Source organism: Macaca nemestrina, chromosome 19 (genome assembly GCF_043159975.1).
Source record: "Macaca nemestrina isolate mMacNem1 chromosome 19, mMacNem.hap1, whole genome shotgun sequence".
Taxonomy (NCBI): domain Eukaryota; kingdom Metazoa; phylum Chordata; class Mammalia; order Primates; family Cercopithecidae; genus Macaca; species Macaca nemestrina.
This window is the reverse complement of record NC_092143.1, coordinates 38,455,862-38,480,728: the sequence shown is the minus strand read 5'-3', so window position 1 is coordinate 38,480,728 and position 24,867 is coordinate 38,455,862. Positions and strand designations below refer to the sequence as shown.

Below are 24,867 nucleotides of genomic sequence, written 5' to 3'. Positions count from 1 at the left end.
TTCGTTATCTCCAATTAAAATTCTTTACCTATTCAACACTAACGTCCCATTCTCCCATCACTTAGCTCCTGGCAACTACTCAGGGTGCATATTTTAAAATATTAGCAGTGCTAGATAAAATAATGCTAACTCCTATAACAAATAAGCCCTAAAATATATAATGGCTCAAAACTATTTCTGACTCTAGAAGGTATGGAAGGGATGTTACTGATTGTCAGGCAGTTCTTTTCCCAGTTCTTCTCTAGAATTATTACAAATTTTGATTTTTCCATCATCCCCAATATGGCTTCTAAGGTCATCATACTTCCCTACCTCAAGACAACAGGTGAAGGAAGAGAACATGGTGAATTACCCATGTGCAGTTTATTTTAGGCCAGGCCTGGAATCAGCACACATCACATCACATACACTCAATCTCTTGCTGCGACTCAGTCACATGGCCTCAACTAGACTTCAGGGAAGCCGGGAAATATGGTTTAGTACATGAAGAAGAAATTTTGGGTTTGAGGATAAGCCAGCCAGTCTCTGCCATCAGTTATATTAAGAGTGTAGATATGCCTAGGAATCATCATTCATTCATGCACTTAGAACTTTTACTTTTTGAAAATCTAATTTTCCCTGGCAGAAAAAGATATTTCATTTTAAATATGTCCAAAACCAAAACATATCTGAATGGCATAATTAAAGTGTGCATATAATTCCACTGAGAAGCAAGAGATATTATCTAGATATAGAAACCTTGAGAAACAATTGAGAAGCTTAGAGGAAGTCACTTCTTCACTCAGTTAAATCAGCTAAATGTCCAATGAGGACATCTAGAATGTTCAGAAGCTCTAGAATTGTGTGTGTCCTTAAAGAATACTTCAATAGTTATCATTTCTAAAATGTCAGCATCCATATCCAAAAGGTTTGTCATCTCTTAATATGCACTATAAATGCAACCATGATCAGTAGATTAATTCATTAGTTTGCAACACTGAGGAAGTTTTTAGTTGATAAATGTATTGATATTGAACACATATAGATGTGGCTTGAAGAGCAAAACAAACAGGCATATGTTACGGTTTCTGTTCACGCAGGAAGGAATCTACTTCCTTTCACTAATTGCACTTAAAGTAACCACAGGGACTCAGGCTCCATACATAGAACACTTAGCATCTGCGTTTTCCTTTCACACAATGAGAGAAAATGCATAAATGCATTTGTTGGCAATACTGACAAAGACCGATTTGTGGAATAATTGAAACCTTGATTTCTGTCATTAGCCGGATGTTTACAAAACCCATCTTCCTGTCTACATTCCAGATGTTTCTCCTTATTTTAATAGCTCTTTGTTTTTCATGGGTTTTGAATTCCAAATTTTAAAGTGTCAAGCAAAAAGACTTTAGTTTGCAAGTTTCATGGAGAATGACATAAGCTTAAACTCCCCAGAATTCTTGCAACATTTATCTGTAGGTCCTTCCAATGAGCTTATTTTCTGTAGAAAGCCTGAGGTCTTGAATTATGTCCTAGAGTCAACATTAGATGACTGAGCAACCCTGTGGTTCACCTCACTACTCTTGCACATCAGATACAAATTTTGGCAGGAAGTATTCTTTTTGGAATAATCTTTCTCTGCAACTTTGATTTCTCAGGGAACGAGCGTTGAACACAACACAGCCTGGGTCCCTTCAGCTCACCGTGGGAAACCTGAAGCCAGAAGCCATGTACACCTTTCGAGTTGTGGCTTACAATGAATGGGGACCGGGAGAGAGTTCTCAACCCATCAAGGTGGCCACACAGCCTGAGTGTGAGTATGAAAAGGAACGGGCCACATTTAGAAAGTGTTTATTTTCCTCTGCAGTATCCTTGAATTCTTTCACAGAACCTTTGCGAGGTGACAAAAATGCAAGAACGTTTCTTTTAAGTAACCTATGTAACTCAAGGACTTTTAAAAGTAAGATGACTTGTTAATAGAATGGCCTCTTCACTTAGGCCATGTACCGTAATGGCAAATTAACCTCTATAAAGGCCTAATTTATCTATGCAGTCTACATATTCATTTCCTAAGAAAGTGATCTACTCTGCCTGACAGTATTGTAGCATCATCGTTGGGTTTCAGCCTCCTCTGTTGAATTTTCAGATCTTTTGAATTTGTAAAGAGTGTAACATCAAAGGTAAAAGAACAATAGCATACAACTTCTAAATCCAGGGACTAATTTAAAAGCATAAACACGCACCATATGCACTGAAAAAGCTACTAAAAGCAAATTGAGACTTGAGGAATATGATAATCTCTTTTGTATAATCTCATTTTCCTCTACCTTGAATCACTAGATTCAGCTATTTTTTTTTCACAAAGTAAAGCAGCTGAATGTTCTTTGATCAACATATAATTCAATGATTTCTACTTTGATAAAGGAAGAGCTCCAAAATTACATATTGAAAACTATTTCTGTATTTGACAAAATTTTGTTTTTTCTTGTGCATTTCAAATGTTTTTTGACAAGGTTAGTTGCTGATGAGCCATTCGCCAAATTTGTTTTGTTTCGTATTTAAAAAAATTGGAATTTAAAATCAAAATGAAATGCATGGCTACTTGTTAAACTGCCTTATGTTAAACGTCTAACTGCACCTATTTGCTTTTTATATAAATAAATTTATAATGATATTTTGTTTTCCTCTTCATTTTACGTGAAACTGTATTTAACTTCAAAATCACCTCTTGTATTTTGGGAATAAGGTGAAGTAGAGATTGGAAATATTTTAACTGGTAATTGTGAGAGAGTAACCTTTGTATTCTGTCACTTCTTGGGTGGTTTCAATCAGCATGTCAAAGAAGAGAGAACAGGAGATACAGTCTGAGTGCACTTTCGACAGAATCTCCATCCTTTATTTCATTTGGCCAGGGCTACAGACACAGGATGATAACAAATCAGAATAAAGTATTAATTGAAGGGAGGGAAGAGGGCTAAGCTGTACAATAGTACAAATTTTGCCTCACAGAAATAAAAGCTCAGCAACTTCAAAAGCATAGTCATGTTGAGGTTACAGACAATTATTTGGAAATGCAGGCCCCCAGGCATAATAATAATTTGTAGGATCCAAATAATTTCTGTTTGCAAAGTAAAACCACAGGGGCACGTTGTTAAAAATTATGAACATTATGGGATGGCTACAGCAGAACATTAGGCCTTGCACAACTTCCCTCTTTGCTGCCCATGGAGCTGGTCCTGCTCCCAGATTTCTCTTCTGGACAATTTTTTGTTGCTGTACTGAGTTAAATCACTAGACAGTGCAAATTTCCCCTTCATAATGTCTATAGTAACATAATATTTCAGTCTTCTTTTTTTATTTTTGGGACAGAGTCTCACTCTGTTGTCCAGGCTGGAGTGCAGTGACACAATCTCAGCTCATTGCAACCTCCACCTCCCGGGTTCAAGCGATTCCCAGCTAATTTTTGTATTTGTAGTAGAGACAAGCTATCACCATGTTGGTCAGGCTGGTCTTGAACTCCTGACCTCAAATGATGCCCCTGCCTCAGCCTCCCGATGTGCTAAGATTACAGGCATGAGCCACTGCGCCCAGCCCAACATTTGAGTCTTCAATTGCTTTAATGACTTTCTCTTCATAGATCATCTATGTAAAATCAATAACATTTATGACCATTTTGTATTTTTGATTAAAAACAAATTAAGATATATCTATCTATCTATCTATCTATCTATCTATCTATCTATCTATCTATCTATCTCACACTCTATATATGTTATATGCCATGTGGTAGATAGGTCAGCAGTTTAAAAACTTAAAGAAACTCTTGGTAAATTTTCTAATACTGGAACTAACGTTAAAAGCATGCTCATTTTCAAAAGATCAAATCTCTGTGAATTAACTGAATTTTTCATCTCCTAGTTATAAATTATCATACAATTGTTATACTGTACTTTTCAGAGCTGACTAGTCATGATTACATTGCACTTCTGATAAAAATCCTGGTTGGTTAACCTTGCTTTGTAAGAATGAGCATTTTTTTTTCTTTGATCAATACTATTGTTTCTAAGCATTCAACTCAAAAAAGCAATTTTCAGCGTTTTAATTTTTTTTTTTTTTTTAACACCAACATTCCCAAGCCAAGGGACAGTAAAGTGTTTTCCTTTTTGACACTGGCTAACAACACTCATTCCATAAAAAATTATAAAAAAAATAAAAAACTATGATACAATAATACAATATATTCTGCTTTTTTAAATATAATTAAGTTAAAAAGAATAATGATTGTATCACACATATGGCCTTAACTTTGTAAAACACAAACAATGACATAACTCAATTCATAAGTATGTTTAATGAACATTTATTATATTTCTAACACTGTTTCAGGCTGCATGAGGCATGTTAGAAAAGCATACGTGAGTAATAAAGCAGCAGTATTTATGGATCTCAGCAGATTTGGGGGGAAGCAAATATTTTAAATATGCAACAATAACAAAACAACTCAAGTAGGGGAACTTATAAGAAGTTGGTAAATGGAATACAAACAATCTGAGTCACAGATTTGCTTGTGGGCCCGTGACCTGTGATGGCTGCAACATATTACCTAGTTAATTTCTTATGCCCAAATTGTACTGCATCCACCTCCTCCAATCAGTCTTGTAATCCAGTTACAATGACAGCAACCTCTATGCTTTATATATCACACATTCCTTCACATTCAGAAAGCAGTGTGAAATATGTGTGCAGAGGACCTCACTGGACCCAAGTCTCTATAAGCATTTACTTTGCTTAACTATTAGCGTAAATGATAAGGTACACAATAACAAAAGCATAATTGAATAAAACAAGTTGATTGTTGGTATTGTTGTCACATATAAATTATATTCTCTAAGAAATGAAAATGAAGAATCTTTCTGCTTTAGAAACATGATGCAGCCATGAGTTTTTTTCATTAATGGCAGCAATAACAGCCTTAGAATGCTAACCATATTTTGGCCTTTAGTAACAGCATTGTTCTATTAAATTACCCATTTTCTTACCAATATATGAAATAAGAAGAATTTCTTTTGCAGATCACTGTTTTATTTGCACTATAACTTGATTCTGTTTCATTGAACATTGCCATTGGATAATTCATCCCTTACTGAGTAGATAAGTAGTTAGGAATAAAGTAGCCTGCGTAAACAAGATATTCAGAATATCCTTTACATGTGCAAAAGAGTTAGCCAATTCCTTCAATTCGTGTGTATTGAGTACTGCTAAACTCACTTGCCGTCTTTCTTACAGACATTAGAATAAATAAATAATATTATCATAAGTGATAGGCATTGCATGTGTATTTTATCTTCTGTTGGTAACATAAAATGCCATTTTGGCAATTTGAAAGTATTTCTAGGATAAGGAGCACTTACTTCATCTTCTCCAAGCCCGCTCAGTAAGACACCAATTACTGAAGAAGATGGAATATACCAGAGATCGTATGGCTCCTTTCCATTCCTTTTCTTTCCCATTCCTTCCTCCCATGCTCCTTCCCACCATCCTTCTTCCCACCATCCTTCCCTCTTTGCTATAAGCCCATCTTTCTGTCGTTAAGAGAAAATGTGAGGGCTATTTTATTACTTCGCTAGACTATCAGAATTTAGAGGCAAGATCAAGTTAAAGAAAACATTTTCATCAATATCTCTTTTCTGACAAAATGATCTTATTTTTTGAAAATGGGTCTCAGGTGAGTATGTGTTTGGTTGCTGCTTTTATCAATGTTTTTCCAAATGTGATGTGGTAATTGTACACTAAAATTACATAGCTTGTATACAAATTGAATTTCAAGTTTTTCATATTATTTGAAAATATCAGCTCTATTATACAAACCACATTCGCAAAGAATAAAACTGATGGAAAATATGTCTGAAATATAAATCAGCCCGTAACTGTTTCTAAAAGTGCATACATTTTGTGGTAATCATTTAAAGAGATCAGCAGCCAAAGATCCAGTTTATGAAATAATCGCTCGAAATAGAAAGGCTTGATTTATATGAAGGTTTGTGTCCCCTGATGATATCTTCCTTTTGCTAAACCCTTGCCCATTCTCACTGCCTTTATGATGTATAATTTCTCTACCATATTATCAGCCAGGATTTAAGTCCCTGTCTGCTTAAGACTCATCTAATCTTTTCATACCACATGTGGAGATTTTTTGAATTATTATTTGCAGTCCTTTAAGATCCTGTTAAGGCAGTTTAATCATAAAGGATGTTAAAATGGACCACATACTGGCTTGAGGGCTTGAGTTAGAATCAGAAGCCTATTTGCAAGACCACAACTCAATTATCTACAAAACTCTTTTATATTTAAGAGTTGTAAGTAATATTTTTAATCTATTATATTCTTTACACTAAAAAGATGAGTGAAAGCAACCCACCAAGTTGAGTGACTTTAGAATATATTATCTAGAGGAATAGCCGTATTTGCTTCTTTCTTCCTTCATGAGATTTTAAAAATTCTAATAGGGCTCTACTTGTATGGTTGTTAGGAAGAGAACAGAGAAGTTCAAATAATGTCTCTGAACATTACTACCTGTACCCTAGGGCAAGTTTGTCAATCATTGAGACCAGTTTCCTGAACTATAAATGGGAGTATCATTTCTTCTTCTTCTTCCTAAGTTGCAAAAATGAAATATGATAACACATGGGCAGTCACTGTGTCTTGCCTGGCATCTCAATTTAAAAAAAAGAGAAAAGCTCCCTGACTCAATGGGATCAAATAAGAACATAATTTCAACTGCTCTACATTTACAAACAAAGTGGGATACTCACCAGGGTAATCAATTGGGTAAATAAGGCTAATATAATACCTCATTTATAGTTTAGAACTAGCTTGATCACTATACAGTCAGCACGTTTACATACTCTGTTACTCTCTCCCTAATTAACCTCTCCTTAACATTTGGCAGGCTGTTATAGATTGGCTTGTCTCAATTTTGAAGTCTTAAGAACAGAAAGTGCTACATGATCCCATAAGATGTATCACAGCATTGCCATTTTATAAATAAAGCCATGTGTCACTTAAGGAAGGATATATATTCCGGGAATTGCATCATTAATTGAGTTCATTTTTCTGAGAACATCATAGTGTCTTACACACACCTAGATGGTAGAGCCTACTACTCACCTGGGCTATATGGTGTAGCCTATCACTCCTAGGCTGCAAACCTGTACAGCATGTGACAGTACTGAATACTGTAGGCAATTATAACACAGTGGCAGATATTTGTACATCTGAGCATATCTAAACATAGAAAAGGTAATGCATTCCATTACAATGATATGATGGCAAGATGTCACTAGGTGATAGAAATTTTTCAACTTCATTATATTTTTATGGGACCACTTTGGTATATGTGGTCTGTTGCTGATCAAAACATTGTTACATGACACTTGGCTGTCGTTGCTTGGTTGATGCTGGTAGAATCTGGTTTGGGAAAGATATAAAATATCAGTTATATTTATTTAAGGACGGTTCCATAAATTAAGCAAACTAAGTTGATCACAGCTCTGTCTAGCTCATTACTTTTGTCACTTGATTTACAACTATTAACTGCACTGCATTGAGATTTGAATAAATATTTGGAATGACCACTATGGCAAATCTGTCAGCTTGACAACAGTTCAGTTGTCTGATCCCGTACATGGCTAGACATAAATAATGGAAAGAAGTAAAGATAAGCACTGGCATAACATCTTTTTGGGAGCATACAAATACATTATTTAAAAAGTCTCTGGATGCAAAAAATTTTTTTTTCAGATATTATAAATAAGAGATGGGGAATGTTAAAAACTTATGGTTTAGTATCCTCTGTGACCAAAGGCTTAAGGAATTCGTTTGGATTTAATGGTCAATTAGGCTAGGTATGATGTCTTTTATAATGACATATATTAGTGGAAAGATTAGAGGTAGACTTGAGATGATGGGTTGTATAATTACCTCTAGAAGACTTCAAAGCAAATGTGAGTCACTGTGTTCTTTCTTCATTCATTTAAAAATATTTATTTTGTGCTAAGTTCTAGACCTACAGTTACCAGTACAGTAACGGCAAGTCACATTTGTCTATTTAAATTTAAAAATATTGAAATAAAATAAAATTTAAAATTCAGTTTCTCAGTTACAATAGCCCTATTCCAACTGCTTAGTAGCACTTAAAATTTAAATAAAATTAAAAATCAAAAATTCAACTTGTCTGTCTTACGAGCCATATCTCACGATTTCATATATGATTACTGGCTACTGTATTGGAGATCACAGAGACCATTTCCATTATTTCAGAAAGTTCTGTGGGACAGCAGCAGTCTAGGCACTATGCTGGTAAATGAGGATAAAAAAGCAAGTCAGAAATGGTCCTAACTCTCAAGGAACTGGTAGTCTGGTGGAAAAAACTTTAAGTAGAATTCACTAAAAACAACTTTCACAGATTTCATCTCCCTGAACAAAATTGTTGAGCTTTGTTCAAAACAAAAAAGTTAATTATGTGCTAAATTAATAGACATGATTTTTTAAAGGCCAGATAATCTAGACCTGAAGATAGTCTGTTTATTTACTTAAGTTAATCACATTAAAAATCCGTTACCTGAAAAAATACGTAAGTATCTTCCAAAGTGCAATTGAAGGTGAAGGACATAGCTTACTAGTTGCTTGGGTTAAACAGTGATATATCATAAGTGTAATTTCCCTAAGAAGCTTCTGTTGGCTCTCTTATTTTCTCTTTTCTTTTGAGCAAATATTATGATTCAGGCTTCTTCAGTTGGTATAACCAAACATCTAGAAAATTTATCTGCTTCATGAGAAATTACATAGAAAGCTAACTTCTCATAGATAGATGTAAGGGAGTGTAGGAAAGGGGATAAGAAAGTGTCATAGTAATGATTGGTTTTCAGGCAGCACTGTCAACTAGTCTGGGAGAAAGAGGTTCCCTAAGTAGATCTGATTTGGGTTTAATCGCCTAATTTGGTTGTATACCCTACTAAACGTGAAAGCAGTTGGTTTGCTAAGCTGAATTAGAGCAAAAGCCAGCATGAACATCTTTGGGGATATTGTCATCATGCTGGTGCAGCTGAATGAAACTCTACTCCAAGGGTATGAGCTGAGCTGCTTTAGGCAACTGCTTTGATGGAGAGCTGATGAATACTACCAAGAAAGAGTAAAGATGGAAAGGAATAAGGCATTTTAATCACATATGTATTGAAGCACTCCCTCATCTTTAGAGCATATTTTTCTATGCAGTTCATAAGTATTTATTGAGTACCTACTATGTAATGAACCTTTTATAACATGCTTGGGATAGAAAATAAAATAAGGGCAGAAGTTTCTTTCTTTGTCTGTTTCTGTTGCTATAACGAAATATCTGCACTGTTTAATTTATAAAGGATAGAAATGTATTGCTCATGGTTCTGGAGACTGGGAAGTCTGAGATTAAGCAGGTTTGATGTCTAGTGAGGGCTGGTCTCTGCTTCCAAAATGAGGCCTTGTTGCTGCATCTTCCAGAGGGTATGAACGCTGTGTCCTCACATGGTGGAAGAAATGGTAGGACAAAAAAGAGGAGCTAGCTGTTCTCTGTAGCCCTCTTACAAGGACTAATCTCTTCATGAGGGTACAGCCCTCATGGTCTAATCATCTTTTAAAAGATTATTAAAATATTTGCATTGGGGTTTAAATTTCAACATGAATTTTGGAAGGGACACAAACATTCAAAGAAGTTAGGGATACTATTTTTGATGAAAATATCACTGTAAAATAAATGGACCTAAATAATACTGAGGGATCAAATTTATTTTCTCTTTTTTATTTTCTTTGAGATGGAGTCTTGCACTGTTGCCTGGGCTGGAGTGCAGTGGCGTGATCTCGGTTCACTGCAACCTCCACCTCCCAAGTTCATGTGATTCTCCTGCCTCAAACTCCCACGTGGCTGAGATTACAGGTGCACACCGCCACACCTGGCTAAGTTTTTGTATTTTTAGTAGAGACGGAGTTTTAATATATTGGCCAGACTGGTCTTGAACTTCTGATCTGGTGATCTGCCTGCCTCAGCCTCCCAAAGTGCTGGAATTACAGGCATGAACCACCGTGCCCGGCCCTATTTCCTTTTCTTAACCTAAAGTTAGTGTTACAAAGTTTCAGTATATAATTAATGCATAATCTAATGCAGATATAATTTAATGCACAAACCATATTGTCTTTTAGCATAGAACATTTTAGTATATTTAGGAATTATCTGATATAACATTCCACCAAATTTAAGTAAAACTCCCTTTTAAATTACTGTACTATTTTATGGATTCTTTTAACTGCAGGTTATATTCTGCCTGCTGTAATATATGGTGAATTTTACATGTTACATAAGAAGTCAATAATATGACTTTAACTATTTTCCTTTAATTCCAATGTTCTTATATTATGTTACTTTAATTGCCCAATCTTTCCTCCTTGGGGAATCTGAGATCCCATGCAATGAGGAGTTGAGTTGGGACAGAATTTCTGATCACAGGCTATTCTGCAGGGAGTGGAGATAACCGTGAGTTAAAATAGAAAAGTTTTAAGCCTATGACAGGCAATTACTGCTTCTAATTGTAGTTGTTAAAGTCAAAGCTGAGATGTTGTCACTCATTGCTGGAAGGAAATGACCACAGATTTGTATCAACTGAAAGTCAAGCAATGGAACTCTAAGCCCATGGTCAATGGTAGTAACTTGTACATTGTCCTCTTATTTAAATCTTATTTAAATTGGTGTTCCAGGTCATCCAAATGGAAGTAGAATGACATGTTTAAAAACAAGGATTTAGAAATCAGATTGGGTTTGAATTCTAGCTTTTTCACCTGTCAGCTAACTGGGTTAAGTTAGCTTTTCTTCTGCAAAATGGAGATAATATCTATCTTGCAAGGATGCTGTAAAGATTAAAGTAAAATATTTAGGATGGTAATTCAATTGTGCATCTTCAAATGGTTATTCTGAGGATTAAATTAGATACTTAGTTTACTTTCTGGTGCATTGTCAGCCCTCAATAAATACCAGCTTCTGTTATAATCATCCATTATAACTCCATTACTTGATTTTAATTATTTCTCATATAATGATGCTCCTTAATGCTGCACATAATTTGCTAATTTCTGTGTCTGTGTTTTTTTTTTTTTTTTTTTTTTTTTTTTTGGATATGTTTGAAATGCTGTTCTTATCCATTAGGCTATTTCGTAAGTCCCTTCTATTTTTCCTTTAAGATTTTGATTAAATATTTCCAAGAGCAAAAAGCCTATCCTGTCTAATTCATCACAGGGATCAAACTTTCAGTCTTCTTAAGCTCGTATTTCACCCTCCAAATTAGTTTGAATCTCCTCATCTCTTCATTCATTCATTTATTCATTCATTCGTTCAACAAATAATTCATTGCATGCTTGCAATGGACTACAGTCTGTTTCTTGAGACTGGGAAATCGGTAATAAAAAAGACAAAGTACTTATCCTCATAAAGTCTATATTCTAATGATGAAGAGGAATAATAAGCAAATAGGCTGGGAGTGGTGGCACATGCCTGTAATCCCAGTACTTTGGGAGGCCAAGGAGGGCAGATCCCTTAAACTCAGGAGTTCCAGATCAGCCTAGGCAACATAAAGAAACCCTGTCTCTACAAAATATGGAAAAATCAGCCAAGTGTGGTGGTGTGTGTCTGTAGTCCTAGCTGCTTGGAAGGCTGAGATGAAAGGATTGCCCAAGCCTGAGAGTTTGAGGCTGCAGTGAGCCATGATTGGTTCCACCCTCATGAGGGAGTTCTTAAGATCTGATGAGATACAGGATATTTAAATGCTCAAGATGCAAGCGTTCCAAACTGTATTTTCAGGGGGTGGATGCTCAGAAATAAAATTCTGAGTACTGAAAAGTATAGGCAACAAAGTGAGACTCTGTCTCTAAATAAATAAATAAATAAAAGTGAAGCCCACAGAAGCGCAAAACAGCTTAAGGGGACCTAGGATGAATAGGATAGGGATGATTCTAGATGGGAAGGTCAAAGCCTTGCTAAAGAAGGGATATGTAGAGGCACACCTGAAAGAATGTGAAAAGGTGGCAGCAAACACCTGTGAGGCAGGACATTTCAGGCAAAGCAAATAAGCAGTGCCAAGTTTCTGGAGAGGAAGAACAAAAGACTACTGTCCTGCAGCAGAGCAAGCAAGAGAGAGAGTGGTGGAGGTAAAGTCAAGGGGTAGCAGGGCTCAGTCATGAAAATCTTGGAAGCCATAATAAGGAATCAAGATGTAGTACTTAGTTGGGAGTGGGGGCATTTATGCAGGAGGGATTGACATGACCTAATTTTCATTTTTAAATTGGAAGCAAGGAGAACAGAGAAAAGATGAATACAGTAGTTTAGTGGTGAGATAGCTCAGGTAGCCTGGTAATTTTAGAAGAGTAAAGAACTAGTAGAATCCAAGATGCCTTTGGAAGATAGAAACAACAAGACTTGCTGCTGCAGGTGGAATGGGAGAAAAGACAGAATCCAATTGTATTTCAGATTTTGGGCCTAAGAAACTGGGTGAATGGTTGTTACCATTTCATGGGATCTAAAAACTAGAAATGGAACTAATTTGGAGGGTGCGTAGGGAGGAGAGAGATTTAGGGGATATATCAAGAATTACTATTTTTTTAATTCATGAAGTTTAACTGTTAAATGTTTGCAGATTTTATTCACCTAATTAGGCTATGAGATCAAAGGAAGTTCCCAGGATTTCTTTGAGTATAAAAATAAAAGAAAATGCCACGTACGACCAGGCCAATGGCCAATGCAGTGCAGTACTTAGATTCTAATAGTGGCAAAGATGAACAGTTGGGGAAAAACCACTGGGTCATTCTTCATGTCATAAATTGTAAAACATCTGTGCCCTACACATCCCTAATGAATGTTACAGGGATATGTGCAGTGCCATGTACTAAGATGCTCGAATATTTGTCATTCATAAAGAAACCTCCTTTTTAGAACACCCCCCTCTCCCCCTGCCGCCCCGGGTCAGGCTAGTGAAGTGTAATTTGATGGGAATTGACTATAAGAAGGCCTCAGATCAGCAGCCCAGTCTTCCAACTGCCAAGATTTTCTGAGGAACCCATCCAAAAAGGGCAGGTCAGTGCCAAAATAAATGTTAGCCCAGAACCAGTTTGTTTTCTGATGTGTACTTTGCCTATGTTCATTGAACAGGAGATTGAATTCTAATGGGATGTCAATTCAGGGATGATCCAGAAGTTGAATCTCCTTACATCAAAATTGTACCAGAAGCTTGGTTTCTGTCCCAGGAAGGGCCCTAGAATTCTACTAGAGGAAGTTGCTTCCAACATCTCATTTTTTAACCCTTTTTCTTACTGTTGGGAGTCAGAGCCTCCATTAACTCTGGGTACCCAGAGTCTGAAACATTTCCCAGTGCCCTGAAACTTAATTTTAAATTCATAAATACTTTAAGATAGTAGATTCCAACCATTGAAATGTACAACCAATAAACCTGGGGAAAAGAGCTTTTAAGGCTAGCCATAGAATATGTCAGTACATTAGTGAGAGCCCAAGGCCTGTGTCTAGATTCCTAAGTACAGGGATGCTTGTCCTAAACAATGGGCTTACAATAATGACAGTTTCTCTTCCTGAAATGGAAATATCACGTAAAATATAAGCAAAAGATCTGTGTTCTAGACTGAGATTTTCTCTGTATTCTGCTGTTTGTTTTTTGGGAAGCCAGTTACCCTTTCTGATTCTCAAATTCTTATAAAATAAGGATCATACTGCTCGTATTGGGATAACGTGAAGGGGCACTAGAAAAACCTCATTAAGGAACACTGCTAACTGATCTTATACAATTTACTTCAATTTCATTGCTTTTTTAAGTGTCTCCCTTAGAAATAAGTAAGTGAACTTGTTAACCCCTTTGGGTGTTGTATTATTTATCTAGAGCTACCTTAACAAAGTACCACAAACTTGGTGTCTCAAAACAACAAAATGTATTTTCTGACCTTTCTGGAGCCGAGAAGTCTGAAATCGAGGTGTCAGCAGGGCTATATTTCCTCTGAAGGTGCTTCAGGAAAATCCTTCCTTGCCTCTTCCTAGCATCTGGTGGCTTCTGGCAGTCTTTGGCATTCCTTGGCTAGTAGCTGCATAATTTCAGTCTCTGCCTGCATCTCCACATGGCCTTCTCCTCTCTGTGTCTCTGCGAGTCCTCCTCTCTTCTTATAATGCACTTGGGATCCACCTAAATCCAGTATAACCTTGTCTTAACTAATTATATCTACAAAGATATTTGATCAAATAAGGTCACATTCTGAGGTTCTGGGTGTACATGAATTTTTGGAGTACTATTCAACCCGATGTACTGCCCTGTGAATTTTAGTAAGAATTCTTACAAATTCTTAGTAAGATTCAATGTCATCTGCTAGAGGACTGAGCCAACTATGAAGTATATATTGTGCTTGTATGTCTCTATGTGAATGTGTGTGTGTATATATATATGTGTGTATATGTGTAGATGTGTGTGTGTATGTATAGATATGTGTGTGTGTATATATGTGTGTGTGTGTGTATTCAGGTCATAGCTGTTAAAATCAGAGTCCAGATACTGGCATTCGTGTCTAGAAGAAAAACATTTTAGGGATTTTATCAATTGGAGATCAAACAGTAGAAATCCAAGCCTGTGGTCAATGTTAGTAAGTTTTCACAGGCAGCTTAAAACGTAGCAATATATATATATATAAAAAAGTTTATATATATATAAACTTTTCCATATATAGTACATATAATTATATATAATTGTATATGTACATATAGCATATATGTATACATATAGAAAATTAAAGTGTATGTGTATACATGTATATACATTAATTAGCAAACTATATTTTTTATTTTGAAAACCATTTCAGTCACTGCCTCTCAAAGAAGAAATGTTGATATTAAAAGACATCCGTAGTGTCCTTAAAATCATATTTGATATGCTCTTACCTTCTTCCGCTCTTCAGAATTCTAACCCTGCCTTGTAAACGGTAGGACATAGCACTTTCTGAATATTAAGGACTACAAACTGCTTAGGTGGCCTGAAGGAAACTCATAAGTGAATGAAGTTAGCCAAGTAACAGATTTTGCTGAAGATGCCTGTGAGATTTGTTACTAACATTGACCACATGCTTGGATTTCTACTGTTTGACCTTCAGTTGATAAAAACCCCATAATGGTTTTCTTCTAGACACTGATGCCAACATCAGGACTCTGATTTTTATTTTATTTTATTTTGAGATGGAGTTTCACTCTTGTTACCCAGGCTGGAGTGCAATGGCATGACCCCGGTTCACCACAACCTCCACCTCCCAGGTTCAAGTGATTCTCCTGCCTCAGCCTCCTGAGTAACTGGGATTACAGGCATGCACCACCACACCTGGCTAATTTTGTATGCTTAGTAGACACCAGGGTTCTCCATGTTCGACAGGCTTGTCTTGAACTCCTGTCCTAAGGTGATCTACCCACCTTGGCCTCCCAAAGTGCTGGTATTACAGGCATGAGCCAACATGCCCGGCCAGGACTCTGATTCTTAACAGCTGTGGCCTGAAACAGTAATTGTGTGCCATCACCTTAAAATCTTTCAGCTTCAGATGAATAGCAATACTGTGACCTGTAAAACATCCCGTAAGCAAGAATTATGGCCCAACCCAATTCCTACATTAGATGTGACTAAATTAAATGCAACAAAACTAATAGTGTCAGTGCCAGAGTTTGAACCTAGCATAATATTCCTACTATACTGCTAACTCTGTGTGTGTGTGTGTGTGTGTGTGTGTGTACACAAACTAAGATTACCATGATTGTTTTAGGAAAAATAAACATTAATTGCATTTTGACAACAGTTCTTTAATGAGTTAAAATTCTTATTAATTCACCATTGATAAAAATTAGTTCAGAAAACATAGCAGTGACAATATAATATTTTTAAAATATTGGCCGGGCGTAGTAGCTGATGCCTATAATCCCAGCACTTTGGGAGGTCAAGGTGGGTGGATCATGAGGTCAGGAGATTGAGACCATCCTGGATAACACAGTGAAACCCTGTCTCTACTAAAAATACAAAAAATTAGCCAGGCGTGGTGGTGGGTGCCTGTAGTCCCAGCTACTCAGGAGGCTGAGGCAGGAAAATGGTGTGTACCCGGGAGGGGGAGCTTGCAGTGAGCCAAGGTCACACCACTGCACTCCGGCCTGGGTGACAGAGTGAGATTCCATCTCAAAAACAAACAAAAAGTCTCGACATTGGTGAGATTAAGCCAGCCTGGATGAATTATACTAACCGTCATGCTAACGACCATGCTAGGCACATAGTTTCTACTATCTGCTATAAATCACCTATTTGATTTTAACTCTCAGTTGACTTTCTTGATTCAAAGCCCTCTCCTATGGTCTTGCAGTGAAATAAAAAATAATGATTACTACTTCTATTCTTCAGAAGGGTTAATTGGCTTGTAGTTCAGTACAAGCTCTTCACAAAAATGTTTAGGACTCCCAGAAATGAGTAGATGTTAATTCCAGTGGTATGGTTCATTATCTAATATATTTAAGAGCAAAAACCAATATAATAATAAATTTAATATATCACTTACATTTTTATTTATGCTACATAGTATTTAAATTAAACAGCTTGATTAATTTTTATCACTTTGGACATAATGTTTTACATTTTCTTTATAACCCAGTATTTTTATAGTATTTTTGCCAATCTTTATAAAAATATTTAATTTTGTATTATTACAATTAATTTCACTTATTTCATTTTTACTTATGGGCCTACTAGGAAATTTAAATTGCATGTATTTGTAGCTCATTGATACTGGACAGTGATTGCTTATATGTATATTGCTTGTGTCTTATGTCCAGTCAAAAGGAAGCCAAGAAGGTTGTCAATCTGAAATTAAATTGAGTTTTAGAGTTACCAAAATACAGTGGTTAAATTTAACTCTTCTCAAATAACTGTTTCTAAAAGTTATCTAAATAACATTCATAGTTAACTGTCTTCCTTATTTTGCTCGGTGTTTACTCAACATGATAACAGCACTTGAGCATGACTCAGTCATTTTTTTTGCCGTTGGTCTGGCTCTTTGTGTCACCAATAGAAATAAAAGCAAAGGCAGTGGAGTTGGGTAGAGAAAGGGGAATTTTTGATCCAGAGCAGCACAACAGGGTTCCTGTATTCAGTTTTACCTAAAGTCATTCTTCAACTTCTGTGAGACGATTTACCGCTGAAGTCTATTTGTTTTCCTGCTGCTATCTCTGAACAAGCCCAAATCTTCCATGTGGTTAATAAACTTCTTATCTTTTGAATACTGAAAATAAAATAAACTTAATCCTCAGGGTGGCTCAGTCAGCCGACCAGAAGCCTTTTAGATGCTTCTTAGAGATACAGGGAAACTAGGTTTTCTGCCCTGTGTGATTATCAATCTTTCCATTGCATGCGTGTATGTGTAAGGGCATTAAAGGTGCTTCTCAGTGATAAATGTCAGTGAAATCACAAAGTGAAAATTAATTTCCGTATTGTCAAGGTCAGATGTGTACCCGGGTTCATTGTTACTGGAATTTTTATTGTTGCTGCTATTAGGAAAGATATTTTATCTTGGGCTCATTTTTTTCAAGTATGGAGAAAGAGTGACAAAAATTCCTCAATATACATATACATTGCTCAGAAAAAAAGTACCTTAGCACAGTCTGATCTGTTAATTAGGGTAATTATTTTGAGTGTCTCAAAAAAGATCAAGTTTAGAGGAGTTAGGTGGGAAACAGAACAAACATGATCACAGGATCTGGAGACTAGCTGATCTTCCTGAAAAGCAGCTGACTATCCATCAATAGAAAAAGCAGAAAGTTGAAGAAGAAATAAATAAAGAAGAAAATAGTTTGTGATATGCCCATTAATAGAAGTAGGGTGTGAAATTATCAAACTGGGAGCTTAATAAATTAAGAGAAGATGGGGGAAAGATGTTAGGTTATAAGTGTTCGTACAGGAATGAATAACCAGCTGTACATCTCTGTATACAGCGAACTACCTCAAAGCCAGTGTGGTGCCAAACCTGTGGATTCCCTCACCCACACAACTCCACCCACACACATGCCCAGTTTAATCTATTCCAGTGTTTCCTTTATCAGTGAACAACACCAGAAGCACCTAGCTATAAAAATCTATATTGCAGGAGTCATTCCTGATGCTTCCATCATCTTCACTCTCTTACCTCCAATCCAAGCCCTGTTGATTTTACCTTCCCTATAGCTCTTAAATCCCTACCCTTCTCTTCATCTCCATGGCCAGCAGTTATTCTAATTCAAGCTGTTTTCTTCTCTCTTCTGGACTATGGAATGTTCTACCAACTGGTATCGCAACACTCATCTCTGCCCCCCTTCAATTCACTCTGTGTACAGCAGAGTGAAAAATGCTTAAAATGGCAATTTCTTTCTGATTTTTAGAATAAAAGATTCATATCCTCCCAAGGCTTTTAAGGTCTGGCATGGACCTGTCCCCAATAATTTTTCTCACCTCATTTGGACTGCTCTCCTCCCTGCACCTTGGGGTCCTGCCATATTAAGACTGTGAGTTCTATGGAAGTGTTCACTCTTTTCCCCTCAAATCCCTGCAGTGCCCGGAACACTGTAAAAATAGTTAACATTCATTGAGCATTTCATTTGTTCCAAATATAATTCATAAATTATTTATTATTCATCTTCATAACATTACTTATATGGTAAGCACTGCCCGTTTTTTTAAATAAAGAAATTTAAACACAAAGACATTAAATAGCTTGATCCTAGTCACATAGCTTGAATGAGTCTTCTGGATTTGAACTCTAAATCTCTGATTCTGGAGGATATATCCTTTGCTGCTGGTCTCTGTTACCCAAGATGTAATAGATGGGATTTGCTGGCATCTTGTGCATCAAAACATCCCGGAACTCTGACTTCTGTGAAACCTGCATGTTAGAATAGAGTGCTAAATTTCTTCCTTAATTTATATTCCCTCCCAAAAGAGCCAGTTTACTCAAGGCAGTTCCTTATCTTTTAAAGCCTTGAAATAGATAAACAATAAATTGATTCCCCAAAGAGATGGTATTTTTTAAGGTGGGATCTTTTTTTCATTATGTAGAAAAATGTGCTCACTTGACTGTCTGAAAAAAAGATTACTGCTTCCTTTTCCTGTAATAAATGACAGCAGGGCTCTTTTATAAAAGCAATCTATACATGTCATTTATTGCTCTATTAAAACTACAAACATCAGATATTGATTGTTCCCGTACTGACCATAATACAAGCCAACTTTGAGAAAGGTCGCTGGGTCTAGTCACATTATTACCATGGGAAACACTCTGAGTTGTGCATAAGCTGAAGACACCTGCCTCCGTGATGCATATCTATTTATGGAGAACTGAGATTTTTGCGTGTGGAAATACAATCTTGAGATATATACAAGTCTCAAGTCAATGTGAAGTAAGGAAGAAGCCAGCAAATGCCCTTTCTGAAGGTTTCTGCTTGGGAGTCTTCTAAAGAATTAAACATCAATTTATAGTCTGTAGAGTATAGAGATATAACAACAAATGAAACTCAATGTGGATTATTTATGAGGAAGTTAAAAGGCTCCATTTATATTGGTGATATCACATCTGGATCATCTTGGCTTTTCTATCAGGGACTCTCTTGGCCAGGTTTGGTGTTTTTGGTTGTGTGTGTGTGTGTTTTTTTTTTTTTTTTTTTTAGATGGAGTCTTGCTTTGTTGCCCCGGCTGGAGTATGCAATGGCACAATCTCGGCTCACTGCAACCTCCGCCTCCTGGGCTCAAGCAATTATCCTTCCTCAGCCTCCCAAGTGGCTGGGATTACAGGCACGTGCCACCACGCCAAGCTAATTTTTGTATTTTTAGTAGAGATGGGTTTTCACCATGTTGCCAAGGCTGGTTTTGAACTCCTGACTTCAGCTGATCCACTCACCTCGGCCTCCCAAAGTGCTAGGATTACAGGTTTGAGCCACTACACCCAGCCCAGGTTTGGTTTTTAAGCATAATCTTGGTGAGAACTCAGGCCACATCCTTTTAGGCATCCATGGAATGCTGTGTTTTCCATCTCCCCTTTGCATACATCATCTCTTCATGTTCTTCTAATAATACTGACAGTTAAGAAGAGTAAATACTTCTTCCTCCAATTGTCTAATGAGCTAACCAATATTTGGAAAAGCTTCAGGGTCTTGATTTCAGGTAACAATATTAACTACCATATTATACTGAACACTTGCTTTTTCATATAATCTCATATAATCCTTGTGCTAGCTCTGTGGTACAGAAATAATGAATACCTGAGAAAATGATGCTCTGAGTATTTAATACTTGGCCCAAGGATACACTAATATTAAGTAGGACAAGGGGTTTTTTGACTCAGGAATCAAAACTAAGATGTTTCAATCCTACCTGAAGCATTTTTTTAAAGCACTAGTTATCTAAGAGATAGTTTCTGACTTTTCTATGTGATTTTGTCAAAAGTCCTTGACAATTCATTTGAAAATTAGAGTTCTGTGAATACTTGTTCCTAAACTGAATTTTCTGAGACAAGCATCTTGAGAAAAACGGATGATTTTTTTTAACTTTCTTTGAATCTCATGAAAGAGACTACATTTTTCTATGATTGGCAAAACATGATTTGATTTGTTGATGGTGGTTATTAGGAAAACAACTTAATGGTAATTCCATGCTTTGGGGAAAAGGTGGTTTCCTCAATACGAGATGACATGTGCAATCATTAATTTAGTTCATCTTGGAATTATTCTCATTGTTTTTACTTGAAAACCTCATCATCTGAAACCTTCCACAATGTATAGGCTAGTTTTTGTCTCCATTTCCCAACTTGTAAGTTCTGTTCTGGAAAGGCTCATGTCAAGGATGTTACCCATTCAACTCATTCATCCTGATGTTTCCTGTCTCACCAGATTCATCCTTCATTCATCCATCAATGCAATTCTTAATTGTTCTTCAAGAAATGTTCTTAACTAAGCCCCCCATTACCATCCCAGATTCCTATGTATCTCATCAATAGATCTATTTCTGGAATTCCTATATGTTTGGTTGTCCCAAGAATGTTTAGCCTTGATTATATATGATCTGTTGTTCATTTATAGTTGTTTTCTGTGCATTTTCTCCTTCCTAAGTTCCTTGAAAATTTATAATAAAAGTTCATAGTAAAAGAGTTCACAGTTCTAGAGAAAGCATTGTATGCTGAATGCATAGAAATTATTATTAGACTTTAAAATTATCTAAACATTTCAATCACAATGGGGAGTAATGAGACCCAGGCTACTGTGGAATTATTTTTAAGTCAATATGGTTAGGTGTATATGACATCAAACTTTCAGTAATGTGTAAATGTAACATTTAGTATGTAAACTTAAGCACATTTGGGTGAAACTTTAAGTTTTTATCTTCTGTTTGGTGTGTGCGGGTAGTTTTTCTAGATGATAAAAACAGTTGCATTTGACATTACTTAGAAATCTGCACTTGAAACAATTTGAGGCTTCCACCATGCAGTCCAGAATCTACCTTGTTCACGACACTTTGCATTACTAGGCATTGCTTATGTTTTCCGAAGTAAAATTCAAAATGCTGTACATTAAAAACATACTCTACATACTTCCCAAGGTTATTACTACTTGGTTGTGTTAGTGAAAATTCTGAACTGTCTTCCTGAAAGACCTTGTCTGAAGGTCAATTTCTGTAATCCCTTTATTATCAAACTGTTTCCAGTTCTAGGTTGAATTACAAGAAATCTGCTTGGAAGATTATTTTCTTCACAGGGAGTCATTAAAATTTTTTCTATTAAGCTGTCAAAAATATTAATATCTAAGCATATACATATATGTGCACAAAGGTAATATATAAATTATATCCATCATCTATATCACACATTATATATGTGTGTGTGTTTATCCATATCTGCATCTGTTCTATATATATTTATACACACATATATAATGGCACAGTTTAGTATATTGTGTGTTAGCAGATAGAAAATATTAAAACTAAAGGTGAAATGAACAGGTAATAACTGCTTCCTCCAACCAAATGTTGCCAGACTCCTGTGGTTTTGTAATAGAAATCTACCCTATTGTTTGTGCTTCTTCCTAGCCAAATTACTGTCGTATCTCCTAACTATGTACAGTTCAGTCAAGAAGAGGTTTCATTATGCTAATAATTACATTGCCTGCAGGCTTTTTGATGTTGCATTCCCCATACAGAATAGAAACAGATTTCATAGAAATATCATTAAAGCTGTTAACTACAGAAGAAAAAAAAATCAAAGGGGCAATCAACGCGTACACTTTATTATCAATAACTGTAAGTAGTTTCAGAAATGGCTTGCATTTGAAACACGTTCAGTGAGGAGATCATCAGCAATGGAAGCTGCTGCTTAAAGGAAGAGAGCTTTGTGGTCTAAATCCATTTGGATCACTACAGATAATTACTTAGATCCCTTGCTATTCATTTTTAAATATAGGCTCAAGAATCATTTTTAAATTAGCAAACTAATAAAGGGATAGACTCAACCTCAGAATTCTGACCTGAATTGAGGCTATGTGAATTATAGGTCATTATATGAATGACAACACGTGACAGTTTTTCTTCAAATCCACTTTTTTTTTTTTTTTTTTTAAGCGGTGCTGTTAAATTGATGATTTAGGAACAGTAGAACTCATTGTACTACACAGTCATTTAAAAAAGACTTTAAATATTCAAATGTTCAACTACATATTCCCTGACACTAACATTTATCTTCATTTTGGACTTCCAGCTGAGAAACATAAGTATAATGGTTCGGAGACATCAGCCTCGTTCAGTATTATGAAGATAGTGGCATGCCTTGATACTTCGAAAGCTTTTTCTTTGAAAACTTCATATTCAGATTCTTTTTTGAAAGGGATTAATTAAGCTCCCAAGGTTTTTAAAGAAACTTATTTGATAAATCATAATTTAGGTTTTAGTCTGATTATTGCAAATATAAAATTTCTTATAGTAAAGGGAAGACAGGAAGGCAGATGGTTAGATATCTGAATGAAAACAGAGCAAGAGAAAGAAAAGATAAAAAGTGTACTGATTCATGTACGCTATGTGACTTGTTGATAATCAGGAGCCCTAACATCCTATAACCTAAAATATTTGGTGAATTAAAGCAGATGAATTCAAATGTCTTTGAAATACCCATGATTGGGAAAATAAAATAGAAGTCTATTTCACAAATACATTTTAGCTTTGAAACAGTAGCATTTGATTAAAAGTTGAAGATTGCTCTTTAAAGTGAAATGATGTTTTCCCATTATAAAGTAATTAACAATCACTACAAATGATTTGATTATAAAGAATCACTGATTTTCAGAACCAAAAGAAACCAGAGATAGTTGGGAGCTACCATTTGGGGGATAGAAATGGTAGAAGCTAAGACAGAATGATAGAAGCTGAGAACCCTACTCCTCAAAAAATATACATATTACAATTTTTAATATGCAAGATAATTTCAGGGGCTTCTTCATGGACTCTTTGATGATAATGACAGATTTCTATCATACATAGAGTAGGGACAAAAAACCATACATCCTGTCATTTATAATTAATCAATTGTAAATCATTAAATTGAGCAGCTCGCTCACTCGCTCTCGCGATCTCTCTCTCTCTCTCTCTCACACACACACACATCCTGTCTTCAATATGATTATATGTAATCAATCATGCTTTATTAAAGATTCGGCTAACTTTTATATATTGCTTATTGGGGTTAATATCCAATAAGATCTCATTATAAAGTGCTCTGTTATACTATAAATTTATATATATAGTCAGAAATTACTGTTCCCAGTGCAAATAGTGACATGTAATACATCTCATTTACTCCAACGTAAGTACTGTACTTAATTTGTTCTGAAATACAGATGTTATAATGAATTTCCACTGTAATGAAATACTGAAATTTAAAAAAGGTAGTTGGATAGGCTGACATTGATTGATGAGTTGCTTGCATAGATTATGCATCTATTCTGAAATCTTTCCATTCTTTGAAGAAATAGGTAACTTGAATGGAGATGGGGAGAAATTAGACGCAGTTTGCCACAAAATTATTGTCCAACTGAGGGAATCAGTGAGGAATATTAAAGACATCTTCGAACGATGAGCAGTTAAGCCCATTAAGTTCCTTGACTGACATACTAAAATGTAATGAAATGGAAGGCTGAAGCTATTAGTGGTATTGATTTCACATCTAATTCCCATTGTTAAACTTTTTTTTCTTTTTCTTTTTCTTTTTTTGTTTTTTGAGATGGAGTCTAGCTTTGTCACCCAGGCTGGAGTGCAGTGGCCCAATCTTGCCTCAATACAACCTTCACCTTTGGGGTTCAAGGGATCAGGGATCAAAGGATTCTCTTGCCTTCGCCTCCTGAGTAGCTGAGATTACAGGCACCCACCACCATGTCTGGCTAATTTTTGTATTTTTAGTAGAGATGGGATATTATCTTGTTGGCCATGCTGGTCTCGAACTCCTAGCCTCAAATGATCCTCCTGCCTGAGCCTCCCAAAGTGCTGGGATTACAGGCATAAGCCACTGCATCCAACCTCATTGTTGAACATTTTTGAGTCTCCCTTTATTTCACTTTCTCTTGCAGCTCATGTGCATATAATGCATCACATATGTAAAAGTATATAAGTTATACTAAAATATACTTTATGGATATGGATCTGAATAAATGTATAAGTATATATATGTACATGCACACCTATACGTATCTCCATAATTAACATAAATAATATATTTTTCATATATATATAAGGCCATATATATACACAT

At 35.9% G+C, this 24,867-nt stretch overlaps 1 protein-coding gene across 12 annotated transcripts in view; it reads left to right on the top strand.

Moving 5' to 3' along the window:
- LOC105489423 (DCC netrin 1 receptor) overlaps window positions 1-24,867 on the top strand; it is a 1,213,781-nt gene that overhangs the window by 848,378 nt on the left and 340,536 nt on the right. For all 12 annotated transcript variants that reach the window (XR_011616876.1, XR_011616875.1, XM_071085315.1 and 9 more), the window contains exon 9: window positions 1,635-1,789. Coding sequence is in view for 10 of the 12 variants with exons in the window: in XM_071085315.1 (XP_070941416.1) it covers window positions 1,635-1,789 (155 nt within the window). In the remaining 2 variants the exon portion in view is untranslated. The remainder of the gene's footprint in view (window positions 1-1,634; window positions 1,790-24,867) is intronic.